The sequence below is a fragment of the Periophthalmus magnuspinnatus genome, chromosome 16 (assembly GCF_009829125.3).
Source record: "Periophthalmus magnuspinnatus isolate fPerMag1 chromosome 16, fPerMag1.2.pri, whole genome shotgun sequence".
Lineage (NCBI taxonomy): Eukaryota > Metazoa > Chordata > Actinopteri > Gobiiformes > Gobiidae > Periophthalmus > Periophthalmus magnuspinnatus.
In genome coordinates, this window is record NC_047141.1 from 15,335,297 (window position 1) to 15,348,503 (window position 13,207).

Below are 13,207 nucleotides of genomic sequence, written 5' to 3' on the forward strand. Positions count from 1 at the left end.
AGATTTCTTTTTAAAATTTAAAATTTGCCTTTGCCACTGACTAAACCCTGCAGCATGGAGCCAATCACCGACCATCCTCCATCACCAGTACATAACATCCTAATATACACATAAGGCATGTGGTAGAAGAGTAACAGCGTGAATTACAGCTTGTATGAGGATCTAACGGTGTGTTGTCTTTGGTCTTGTGACCATTGCCACAGTTTTGCCACTGCGAACAGATTATAGCATCGTTCAATTATCAAGTAGTACAATCAATGCTGGATAGAATATACATACAAATCTTAAATTCTATATAAATGTAAGAATTCTTTTTAATTACAAACAGGAATGGCAACCTGATGTCTTATAATACAAGTAATGACCCTCTAAGAGTCCATTTCAACTCAGCAGCTGTGGATACTTGGAATCAGGTCTCTATATGAGTCATACCTGCAGAAAGATGATATTGTGTGTGCACTGTTTACATTTGAAATTAGTTATCTACTGAGTGCAAATACTGTTTTCTACACCGTTATATAACCACTGTCAAAACTACATTCTATATAAAAGCTTTCTACATATCGGCCATTGGATAACATTGTATTCTTTACACAGTCTCTAGTAGCCTTCTGTCATTTTGACATTCTTTTGACATTATCTTTTGTGGCCCAGTGTGTTACAGGGTCGCCCCAACCCCAAGCATGACTCAAGAGGAATAAATAAAAGCAGTAAATATAAACATTTGTCTCCACTATTAACAGCATGGTTAGCTATTGTGCCCAAATTTGACCTAAATAAAGTAAGCTAGAAGCCTCCAACAAACCAAAAAAGACTAAAATGTAACACACATACACACACTGCATGCATTTTCATTTATGATCACTATAGTTTTAAGTACAATACAGTTTGCAAAACTATGCTAAAGGAGTATTAAAGGCATTTTCATAACAAAAAAGTGCATTATATACTTTGGCATTGGTAACAAAAACTCTGAAATATTGGCAGTAGTTTTTAAAAAAAAAAACATCTTCAATAGATTAGCACCTTAAGGCTCCAACCAGGCGCTGCAAACACAAAGTTTCTCTCTAATTGGGCTTCTGGCAGTAATGATTGGAAGCATGTCTCTGTGTGCATCTGTGTGTTACAGAAATCCCCTGCTACTCCTCGAACATTGGCAGCCTCAGACAGCAAATATTGCTCGTTTTTCTTGGCACTTCTCAGTAAAAGCAATACCCCACTGAAAAGTAGGATGTTTCTCTTCATGGCTCTCCAACACTCACTCCAACAAGACACACATGTACAAGCGCACACACGTCTCCCATGTTCTGTCACTGGACCACTGCACTTCGAACAGAGCCACCAGCCCCCCCTACAGGCAGAAAGAATTTTCACACACTGCCGAGGGGCCAAGGTAAGCTTGTTAGGGATCACATAAGGCCTGTCCACTCTTGCACTTCAACCCAGCATCAGAACAACTCTGAAAACAAAAGAGAAATTTCATCTTAGTATGCTAATACTGCTTTAAAAAATGTGTTAATAAGCCCCTAAGAGATTAAACAATACAAAATTCAACATGTGGCTTTTGATTCCTCACCTAGTGGCCAGCAGGTGGCATGATGGCAACTTAATGGAAGTTTCCCCCCTCCAGCGAGAACTTGGAGAGGGCCTCCTGCAGCCGATGGTGCTCCTCTTCAACAGTCTGCACCACACAAAATCAATATCAGCTTAGGAACAGAAGAGAGACACGACTCCCCCCACCTCCCCCATAACTTACGGACACACATTTCAACCTCCCCTCTTAACATCCTCTCTTCGTCTCTCTCGCTGTTCTCTGACACATCCCATTGCAAGTGCTGGACATAATAGCCATTTTCAGAGAAGTCCAATTTCACAAGGCAATTTTCAGCAAAGCAATAACAGCAGTGGTTAAATGGTTTTCTATTCTCTAGTTTCTCTTTTGTGCCATTTTGGCCCCATTTCTCCAAAGTATAGCACTGCCTGCTTCTTACTTAAGTTATCCGCAGTGAACACCCCCCGTGCCCAGCTCTGCCTCAGTTTGGCGACGGCTCTTATCTTCTGTCATATCTTTATCTGAGGCTGTCATGTCTTCTCACACTGTTTTTCTATATTCTCATCTCTATTTGGCTCCTCTCACCTGGAGTTTTTTCAGATGTTTCTCCAGACTGTGCAGCCTCCTACACACTTCCTCCATTCTCTCCTGGGACAGCACCATGGGCGCACTGATGCTCTCATCGTCTGTCTTCAGCCCGGCTACATCCTTCACAACGGGGTGATTGTTTTCTTCCTCTACTCCAGTGTTTGTACTTGGAGTTTCTTCTACACATTGAAAAAAAGTCGTAAATAAAATTGTGTTTGCATATGAAATTGTGGGATTAATGTATTAATAAAAATCAAATATTCAATATATGTAATTTTGACATAATTCAATAATTAATCAGTGTTTCTTACAAGTGCTGAAGGAGAGTATCCACAATTAAAATGAGCTGCCTATAAAAACCCAGCTAAAAAGGCAAATCTATGCAATCATAAAACCATAATAGTCAGTCTAAAACACAACTTTGTTCTTGATACGTTTAAAATATAGAAACATAGCCCCATACTACTGGCTCTGTCCACCACATTCCGTTTGTGCAGAGTTATGGTTATCTCAATCAGAAAAAAGTTAGATTTACCTTAATCTTGCATGACAAACCTCCAATAAAATAACTGGGTTATGAAAAATAAAATTGGAATCTGATTGGAATTGGTTAATAATAAAAGGATATAGAAGACATTATCAAATCTTATTTTTAGGGCTCTAATCATGTGCAATGTGTGTTTTTGTCATCATATCTTAAATTGGAGAGTAGTTTTCAACAGTCCAGTTTTCAAATGAAACGATCCCAAGACAGAAAATACAAGTCATTTTAGTTTCATTTGCAATTACATTGTTCATAGGCATCATTTAAGGGATAAATTAAAACCCACCTGATGACTGACTACTTTCATTTGCTTCACTTGACTTCTCCGATAGTTCCTCTTCAAGTTTTTCATCTAGTGGTGAATCTTCTGAGAAACTAATGCTGCCGACCAATAGCCTTTTGAGGGACATAACTACAAGAAGTCCACAGATTCAGTCATCCTTCACAAAAGATAGGGCTGAAATAGTTTGTACAAAAAGAATATAAGAAAGAAAACAAATCACCTTCATCCAGAGCACTATTGGCCACCTTTTCTTGATCGCTGTTGGAGTGGCCTATCAAGTCAAAGCCTTTGTCTGACAGGAAATCAATCAGCGAGTGCCTGGGGTCTGAGGACTTCTCATCCGTCAAACTGTCCTTATCTCGCTCTATGGACACACACACAAAGTGAAGGTCCAGCTGCAGTCTTCACAAATGTGGAACAATAACAAGTCTGTGCTATTTGGACTGGTAAAAGTCCCTCACCACTGCCACTTTTTAGACTGCCATTCTCTGTCGGGCTCAAGGGAGCATTTAGCCTGGGAGAAAACGTTGGCAAAAAATTAGATGTTTTTATGGTAAGTGAACTTCACCATGAAAAGTCAACTTTTCACTTACATGACAGGGCTGTAGGGGACGCCAACTGAAGGCAGTGTCAGCTTCATTGGTGCACCACTCTTCTTTAGGTCATCTACTGCTGTCTTGATCACTTCAGTCCACCTTTCATAAGTCAGAAACAAAGGAAAAACACCCCCCATAATTACAGGGTATTTCTTAAATGGAAATTATCAATGAAATACACAAATAAAAAAATAAATAAATAAAAGTTACATTTTGTGCAATAAAAAAAACATTTATTTGCATCATGATGAAAAATAATAATTCTCTTAACTTACGTTTTTCTTTCACCAACAGACTGAGCGACTAGCTCATAGATTTGTGCTCCACTATCCCATGTAAAGATTACATAGAAGGCTTTTCGATCTTAAAACATAAAATAAAGAAAAAAACAGAAACTATGAGCTTTAAACAGACCAGTTTCTTTATAAAATTTGAGTGGAACTGACCTGTGGCCACCTCACGTAAGAAAACTGAGTCTAGTTTAATAATAGGGCTCAGCATCATCTTGCCTTCTTGTACAGCAATGTTGCTCTTACTCTGGCATTTCAGCACCATCTTATCGTCCAACTTCTGCAGCAGCACTAGCATGTCCCCGAGCAGCACGCACTGCACCTCTGTAGAGAGCCAAAGCAGAACAATAACAGCATCTGTTTATTAAGGATCCTGTTCAAACTATATATTTAAAAAAAGCACTGTATGAAGAAATTAAACCGATTTACATTTCATAAATATTGCCTAGCTGAGAAAAAGTAATAAGTAATATAATTCATTGTATCTGTTGAACAACCCCAAGAGTATAGAATTCTTGACAGGGATGGTAGTCTATTACTTGCACTTGTTTTATAGTGGTCGAGAAAAGCTGAGTACTTGAAGGAAGTGTATGACTCGCAAGAACCATAAATACTTGTTACCGGTAATTATTTTTATTTTAAAGGGGCAAATCTAAGAATATACCAGGCAGTATTACCAATAGCCTTTTCTTTTGTCACTCTCCAGGTCAGAGGTCCTTCAAACAGCATCTTTTTCTGAGTCAGATCAATGTTCTGAAAGACAAAATTAACATTCACTAATTCAAATAGGCTAAATTATACAGTCAAGTGTCACAATACAGTTTAAAGGCCTTACAACCTTATACTCCGTGTAGAGCTCATTACTGGGCTTGAGTCCTGATGTGTCCAGTTTTCTCTGGTATTCCTTCAAAGTCTGAAAACAAGGAGATTACATTCAGACAGAAGATGTTCAGAACAGCGCCAAAGTAAAAGCAATCCAAGACTCAAAGAACTTTCGAGGCCTTAAAATAAATGTACTACAATTGATGGTGAGTCACTTCACAGCACCGGGCAGAGTGATGGATGGTGTGTTTCTCACCAATAGGTTCTCCATCATTTTGACCTCCTCATTGACATGGTTGAGGATCTTTCTACAGCATTCTGCGCTCTGTTGAATCCTCTCCTTCTCTGTGGCGTCCTCTATGCAGAAAAACAAACCACACAGTGCACAGGTAAATACCACACCCAAAGAAAAATATAAATCATCATGGTACACTTGGCTCTGCGACAGATAGTTGATTCTACAGCTACTTTACCTACACAAACAGCAAACAGAAACATGGTCTCTTTTGTTTGTTTACTCTTAGCCCAATATTTGATTTGGTTTTCTTGTTTTAAACAGAGGTGAACAAGCACAGACCAGGCATTATAACTGTCTGCCTATTATAACTGGTAATTGTGGAAGAATTAATCAAAGTACCTACATACACAATTTGGTGCTTAGTCTCTGAATAATGACTGTTGTTTATGCTCTGTGATATAAAAAGAACAGCAATGAAGAGAGGATAAGCTAAGACTTGTTCTGAACAATGATCATGATTAGAAGTTGTGGACAACAGCTATCTGTGAAAATGCCAAAAACAAGGTAGTGGCCTGTCTCAACCTGTAAACTACCTAATAAAACAATCTACTCGAAATCTAAATTCATAATTCAAATATATCAAAAAGCTTTATTCGGTCACACAGATTACTTTCATGTACATCTCCTGTCAGTTATAATGTTATGCTTGATGTGTAAATATTTGAATGGCACAAATAACTTATCTACCTGTGTTTTTGGCAATATTCTCAAGCAGCAGTGGATACTTGGTGAGCCTCTGCATCTCTATGGGAATGATGTCTTTCAGTTGAAGTCTGCGACACTGAGGTTTGCTCTCTGCCTCCTGAAAACACCACACATGTTTTCAGTGATTAGATGTTTACACATATTACATCTCTAGGTGCTGCTGCACACTGGACCTGTATAAACGCATTGAATCGTGGCTCTCTCTTCTGCCTGCTCTTGATCTGTTCCAGAGCCCATGACTGGTGACTGCAAAACCGGGATGTGAGCTTCTGAAACCACTCCCCCTCTGTGCCCCCAAACTACAATACACACAAAAAATATATTACACAATACACCAATAGTCAATCAGCTGCTGTGTCTTTTAAAATAAATGGTTAACTTTAAAATATTACAACCTATAAAAAACTCACCCGATTGAGCACTGTGGTGCTGATGGATTTGACTATGAAGCCATTATCCAGACGCAGTTTCTTCAGATTCTCATAAAAGTGATCTAAATAAAAAGCCCAGTTAAAACAGTAAAATATATAATTTTAAACTACAACTGTCAGTGAGTCTAAATATTACAATTTATATTACATTAAAAGAACTGTTTGACGCAGAACTCACAGTGCATTTCAATAATCTCATCCAGGCTGGGAAAGATGGCAGCAAGTTCATCAGCTGTCAGTAGGTTCTCTCTTTCCAGAGGTTTAGAGAAGATCATCTGAAGGACACTCAACATGCGCACATGAGCATGCTCAGTGGCAAATAATTCTGGAAAAGACAAAAACAACACGTAACAATATAAACTATGGCCTTATACATGCACATATCACATTAAGTCAGACTTGCTTTTGGCCTCACCATTGATGACCTCCTGCCTCTTGATATCCTTCTTACTCAGGCAGGACAGTGCATCAGAGGAGGCCAGTTCCCTCCAGTTAGGCGGGTCCTGCTCAAACTCCAGGAGGCGTGGTTCTACCTCCTCCAGCTGTGGAGAGGGGCTAGTGGGAGAAGCCCCTTGCCCATCAGCCACTAGAACTAGTCCATCGGAGCTAAGAAAGCAAATTATTTCACTGAATGTTACTGATATGGATGTTTACAAAAAAAGCCAATTAATTTTAACATTTCAAATGTATACAACATTTGTTAAAGAGGTGCAGAGTAAGCCCATAGATCTTGCAAAAACATCTGGTTTCCATAATATGAAAATTTGTCAATCTCGAGCATCAAATTTTGGAGAGACGTAATATAGTGCTGTATGATAGATCTTATGGAATAGATTTATTTCAAATTAATTTCTAAAAAAAAAGTAGCAGAGTGCATTTTAAATATTACCAATAGAAGTCATGAGTCAATAAACTAATTTGAAATTTTTTGGGGGGAAAAAACCCCACAACGGACCTTTTACAGGGCTTACAGGATCTACGCTGATGAACAGCGTGGAGCACTTAATAATGGTCTAGTGCTTCTTCCCCAGGAGCAGTATTGATGTAATAAGCACCTTCCCTAAGCACCACTGTCTGAGACTACTGCTTGACAGGTACCAGCTCTCTGTCACTACAGAACAATTTTAGCCAAAGAAAATCATTTGTGAAACTGTGTTTTTGTTGCTATTGCCCGTCTGTCCCTGCTGTGCACATCTTTGAAGCAATGCCCATCTTACGGATGGAGGTGCTGTGGGCTGAGCGGGCCGGGTGATGAGGATGTGGTGGAGGGTGGCTGCAGGTCCACATCGCTACGGGAACGGGACTGTTTGGCCCGGGATGAGCCACGGCGCCGGGAGGAGTGCCGGTCCACACGAGCACTCTCACTACGCCCCACTTTCCTACTGTAGGAGGTGGGAGAGCAGGAGGGGAGGAGGGGAGAGGAGGGATCCATGGAAAAAGGCGAGACAAATATGGGGAACAGGAGAAGATAAGAAAATGGCAAAGGAGGATCAGGTGTGAAAGGAAAAAAGGCCAAGAAATGGTAAATGTAAAAAAAATTAGTAGAAAAGCAAGATGTATCAGTAAAATAAAGAAAATGATTAATTATGTTAAATTCTGAGATGATAGGAAAAAATACAGTTCAAGATCTTTGAAAGTGAACGAGAAAAGGCAAATATGCATGATGGATTTTAACATGCATATCAAATACATCATGAAACATATTGTATGTTTCATGTGACCATTAGTGCATTTGTAATCAGTTTATAGAAGCCCATTACCAAAGCCATGCATTGCTTCCACAAATCCTAAATAATCAGTTAGCTATAGTAAATCATGACTTATTATACCATTCCTGCAACACATCTATTTAGTTCAACTTAGCCCAACTATCAAACCACGGAACAATACTTAGCTGTGGTATGCTAAACATGAGAGTGATGCCAGTGTATGCATGTAATAATTGTGTTTGTCTAGTGTGAAGTCTGAGGCATGTCCAAGACTCTGTCAGGGCGCGGAGACCCACCTTGTCCTCCGTCTGAAAAAACACAGGGCACCACATTGTTACACAACCATCTCATCAACTACAGTGACCTTTTAATACAACCTTAAATGAACTCTCTACCTACCTACTACCTAAGCACAGTCAGTGTAGTATGCCAAAGCTACTAATACAAAGAGATGTAAACATTGAGGACAAGCAAAACAGGTTCAACCCTGGTTGAGACAAAAACACCCTGAGAGGCACACAAGAGACTTGCAGTGGCAACAATGTTAATAACCACAAATATGGGTTCAATATCTGACAAACTACATTCCATCATAAAATACTAAAAATCATGCTTTTAGTATGGAAAATATTTTTTATGACATACACATTCCTGGACACTACCAATTATTAGCAGCGCAACAACTGACAATCCTGAATCCAGCAAAAAGACATTTGCACAAAATGACACACGTAGGCAACATGGCTGACACAAAAGCTAAAGAATAGGAGGCTCAAGACGACAGGTAACACATGCTATTATGAGATCAAAAGTGTAAAGACAGATAGAGAGGGAGGGAGAGGAGAGAGGAGCTGTAAAGAGAGGATCCGAGTTCACCTCATCAGGGTCCGTCACAAGACTCCAGACTCTGTTAGCTAGCAAGCAATGAGCACAACACAGACGTGGGACACAGCAGGGACAGACTGCAGAAGGAGACTTACCACGCTCCCTCAATCTGAAGCAGCCCTTGCACTCACTGCATCACTAGACTGCATTTTAATATAATCTCTCTGTAATCTGGATCTATCTAATCCTGACATTGTTTATTTTCCTCTGCCACAACTAGCCTACCTGTCTTTTTCATTCACGCTTTCCTCTGTGGGAGTGTCACTAGAGGACAGAGGCTCCACTATGCTCAAGCCTCCTCCTAGTCCCACAGGTGAAAGGTCACCCCCATCTGAAACTGTCGGGGTCTCAAGACGATTCATCAAATGGCCTGGGAGAAAATAAAGAAAAAAATATAAGGAAATGAATATAACAGTAACATAACTTAAGTGCAAAACATACATCTTTGACACATTCCAAACAGTCTGACAGTCTGAGGTCCAACCTGCCCTACCATAATGTATCAGGAGGTTTACGACTGGACTTAAGTTAGGTAAAAGGAGGTCAGTCAACAGTGCATTTTCTTCATCTTCCAGGAACTACCTGTATTCTCTCACCACAGAAAGCTAGCATTGTGGTACACCAGGAGGAGCTCAGGAGCACCCATACAACCAGTATATGGTCTCCCAGGGGGTTGAAAATTTCTATCTTCATGAATGAGGGGGGGAAAATTGTCAGCAGTCTTGAACAGTTAAATCTTTCCTGTTTTGGGGTTTGTCTCTTTGTTGTCCCTCTAGTGTTATTTCAGCAAAAAACAGCTGAATCTCTAAAATAAACCCCCCTGCCACTGAACTGACCAGACCAACATCCCAGAAGTAGAATTATCTCGTTCAGTATTTTGAGCTGTATACTGGACTGTATACTGTATGTACTACTTTTGCAATGATGTCACATTGAGGACTTGCAGATTTTTTTTATTCTTTTTGTACGTTTGATGATAAAAAATATTTGCCTGTTGTCAAAAATAGCATCATCATAATTTACCATCACTAACTGAGGCCTCAGGGCTGTTGGCTGTGCTGTTGTTGTTCCCTGAACCATCAGTGATCTCCAGCACAGGCCCTTGCACCAAAGGGACTCCCCCAGTGACAGACTTTCTGCTCCCGATGGCTGGCTCAGTTACAGAGCCTCTGATGGAGGGTGGACCTTTGCGTTCTGAAGGCGCTAAAGAGGATGGAGAGGAGCGTTGAAATAATTTCTTAATTTAAAAAAAATATATAAAAATGAGTTAGGATAATGGCATACAGATTTTGGTAAACAGAAAGAAAAACGAGAAACAAAATGGGTTTGGTGTAATCACAGCTTCAGGTGAGGGTTAGTGAAATCTGTGTCAAAATTAGAAGGTTATTTGTAAGTAAACCTTATAGCCAGTCCACCCACTCCCCCTCAGTATAATTTGGGACATGCAGACATGCTAAGGGGTTAATTGTAGGTTATGGATCACTCCAAGGATACTTAAGAGTGGTACCTTCATCTGGTTTAGGCTTGACGGTTTCAGCTGTAACAGGAGAGAAGGGCAAGACAGCATGTTCTTAAACCACTCATATTGTTAACATATAGTCACAATAACTACTAAGGTATAATATAAAGCACAAGCTGCATTTTTGTATACTTAATTACTTACGTTAAAAATTTAAAAACGCAAAATTGATACATACCACTGTTATTTCCACCCATCCAACTCGGAATGCTTGGAAATGGTCTGGTTTTAATCTTCGGTATGTCATCCCTTTTATTCTGAAAAAAACATTGAAATAATGATGGTATGTGCAACCAAAGCCACACAAATTAAGGTTTTGAAAGTTCTGGATAGGCCGGATTGAGATTAGGAAAAGAATAATATATTTAAAGACATAACTGACAGGACTTCCAGGCCAGAGGCATGCATTTTAATGTTGTACCTTTCCCAGTGGTATCCTGAAGAAACCTCCCCTTGATTTCTTGCTGTCGACTGCCCTGGTCTTAACGCCCAGGTGCTTCATGTAGAAGGCCACTGCTGCGAAGATGGACTGGCTGTAAAGGGCAGGGTGAGGATGGTAAGTTGCAAAAACATATTAACTTTCATGATTCAGCATTGATGTAATGTAATTTTTTTCTAACAACTGCATGCATTATACAACACATACCATTTCTCTTCATCTGAGACAATAGTGGGCCTGCAAAACAAAACAATACAAAGTTAAGTCCTGCATCATGTATAAAGATGCATTTAGAGCCACAATGTCCACAAACCTACCCATTCCTTTTAAGTGACATTTTCAATATCTCTTTTACAGTAAAATACTGTGTTTTAGAACACAGAATCCTCCTCCTGAGCTAACTGAAAATTGCTATTTGTGCTTTTATGTTCAGGGCAGAAGCTTTGGAACATATTCCAAAATGTGCAAAATAAAAGTAAAACAAAAATGCATTCAAAGCTGCTCCTCTTTTTGCTCAAAAAACAAGTACATCTTTTGTTTAGTGACGAAAAAGAATAACTGATTATAATCTTCCATCTGAAAAATCAGCAATACTCCAGCACAGCAGAAAGGCTATTTATCCTTGTTTTAGTCTGATGCAATGGAAAAGCAACAGCGAGGTAAATTGCTATGAGCCTAGAAAGTGGGAGGGCTTTCCCCGGGATTCCCCTGCATAATCCAATCATTTGTCCCGTTTCTGTCATTGGAATCAACAGACTGACCAATAGGAAACACAAGTAGGAACTGGCTCATTATGGACATGTTGGGCTGGGAGAGCAGACTGCAGCAGTCAAGTGAATAGAGGCTATATTGTTTGAATGCATATGACTGGTCTGTACTGTAGAAACAGAGATCCCCCTTTGTGATGGTGAGTTCAGGACTAAAATGCCTTTTTTTTTTTTTAACATCTTTTTAATCATTAACTAATAAATATCTTAACTACTGCATTTACAGTAGGATCATATCATATCATATCATATATCAGCCTCTGCACAGCTCACTGTTGTTCACTTTGTTGTCTTTTGACAAGATAAAGTTGGACAGCTTTCTGCCCTGGTGCTAGTGTCCTCTCCCCTTCTGTCCGACTTGTTTCTTGTAGAAGATAAGACATTGTAGATGGCCATAGGGTCAAGGATAGATTAACTTTCTCCCAGATCTTCTTTTCTTTAAGAGCGTTCAGGGCAATGGCTGTGACTGCATCGATAACCCTCTGGCCTTTTAACTCCTATCCCCCTTTCCGCTTTGTGACACCACCCCCCACCACCCCTGTCAGAGCTGGCACAGTGCCACAGAAGATCCTTCCTGCCAGCGTGGCAATACTTTCCCACTGGCTCTTGATTTCCTGTGGTATGTATTTTTTTTCTATTCCATGTTATATATGTATTATCCTTTCTCCATCTTTAAATGTCTCACTCTTGAATGAATAACACAGACAGACAAAGATGTTCAGAAATGACAAAGGCGTTTCATTTAATTCATAGCACTATAGGACTATGTCACTTTTTTCATTATATTGGTCAAAAATATCTTCAAAACATGAGCATGTCTTCACAGAGACACATAAATTTAATGCCATACTGTGGAACATTGAAGGCAAGCTTTAAAATATATATGGACATAAGAATATGTTGGACACCCTACCAAAAAAAAATGCTGATCTGTAATATTTTAGGGGGTGCTGCAATAGAAAAGCTACTGGGTATATATAGAACCTAGGCCAAATTATAATAAAGACAATACAAATGAAAACACTAACTGTGATTCCGCCATCCTGTCCAGCAGATTCTCTGCTACAGACTTCTCCTTCATCTCCATGGGGATGCGGTCTGTGGGATAGTGGCTCTCCACATCATTGAGCTCTGCTTCACATGGCGTCATTCCCATCATCCGCTTTGTCCTGTGCATAAAGTATGAGATTTAGATGATATTTTAAATGCACTGGGACCTGTTTTGGGCTATATGAAAAAAAACTGTACATAAAGGCACATTCATTTGATATTTTGTTACCTGAAATCTTCCAGCTGTTTGGCCACTTCTCCACACTGCAGGCTCTGGACCTCGTGAACATAACGCCTTTGAGTCTCTTCTGGAAGCAACTCTGGTCGAGTCCGGTCTAAATTAACAGTATAAAATATAGTTAAGGTATGAATATGCTGAATGTTCAATATACTTTTATAGTACATATCAAAATGTGGATGCTTTTTTTTGCATTGGGAGAATAATGTACTGTAATGAAATTTACAGTAACCTCCAAACATGACCAACACATTTCATTATATACATACCTAATTCATTTGATATATTAGATGGTACAGTAACTCGGAGAATCTACAAAAAAAAACAAAATATTTCAAAAAAAAATAAAAAATGGTGTGGGTGCAATAACAGAAATTTGCCACTAGGGGTCAGATTAACACTAGAAATAAAAGATGGAGGCCAGCAGAAGAGAAGTATATACTGGTGACAAATACACCCAAAGGAGTGAGTTTTAAGTATGTTAAATAAAT

The 13,207-nt window shown here is 39.4% G+C and overlaps 1 protein-coding gene across 2 annotated transcripts in view; it reads right to left on the reverse strand.

Annotated features, from left to right (window-relative positions):
• Positions 1-1,001: 1,001 nt before the first annotated feature.
• The window catches only part of arhgef1b (Rho guanine nucleotide exchange factor (GEF) 1b), a 31,184-nt gene continuing 18,978 nt past the window's right edge, over positions 1,002-13,207 (reverse strand). The window contains exons 5-30 of one of the 2 annotated variants that reach the window (XM_055227553.1): positions 12,986-13,028; positions 12,708-12,813; positions 12,457-12,597; positions 10,869-10,898; positions 10,644-10,755; positions 10,401-10,479; positions 10,211-10,240; positions 9,727-9,906; positions 8,929-9,073; positions 6,525-6,715; positions 6,288-6,434; positions 6,089-6,171; positions 5,852-5,977; positions 5,661-5,775; positions 4,932-5,032; positions 4,692-4,766; positions 4,531-4,606; positions 4,010-4,177; positions 3,839-3,926; positions 3,561-3,662; positions 3,429-3,481; positions 3,188-3,331; positions 2,971-3,096; positions 2,138-2,319; positions 1,577-1,681; positions 1,002-1,457 (exon numbers count right to left, since the gene is read on the reverse strand). In XM_055227553.1, the coding sequence (XP_055083528.1) occupies positions 1,607-1,681; positions 2,138-2,319; positions 2,971-3,096; positions 3,188-3,331; positions 3,429-3,481; positions 3,561-3,662; positions 3,839-3,926; positions 4,010-4,177; positions 4,531-4,606; positions 4,692-4,766; positions 4,932-5,032; positions 5,661-5,775; positions 5,852-5,977; positions 6,089-6,171; positions 6,288-6,434; positions 6,525-6,715; positions 8,929-9,073; positions 9,727-9,906; positions 10,211-10,240; positions 10,401-10,479; positions 10,644-10,755; positions 10,869-10,898; positions 12,457-12,597; positions 12,708-12,813; positions 12,986-13,028 (2,718 nt within the window). In that variant the 3' untranslated portion in view covers positions 1,002-1,457; positions 1,577-1,606. Of the gene's footprint in view, positions 1,460-1,576; positions 1,682-2,137; positions 2,320-2,970; positions 3,097-3,187; positions 3,332-3,428; positions 3,482-3,560; positions 3,663-3,838; positions 3,927-4,009; positions 4,178-4,530; positions 4,607-4,691; positions 4,767-4,931; positions 5,033-5,660; positions 5,776-5,851; positions 5,978-6,088; positions 6,172-6,287; positions 6,435-6,524; positions 6,716-8,928; positions 9,074-9,726; positions 9,907-10,210; positions 10,241-10,400; positions 10,480-10,643; positions 10,756-10,868; positions 10,899-12,456; positions 12,598-12,707; positions 12,814-12,985; positions 13,029-13,207 lie in introns of both variants that reach the window. The other variant, XM_055227554.1, reaches the window with a different exon arrangement.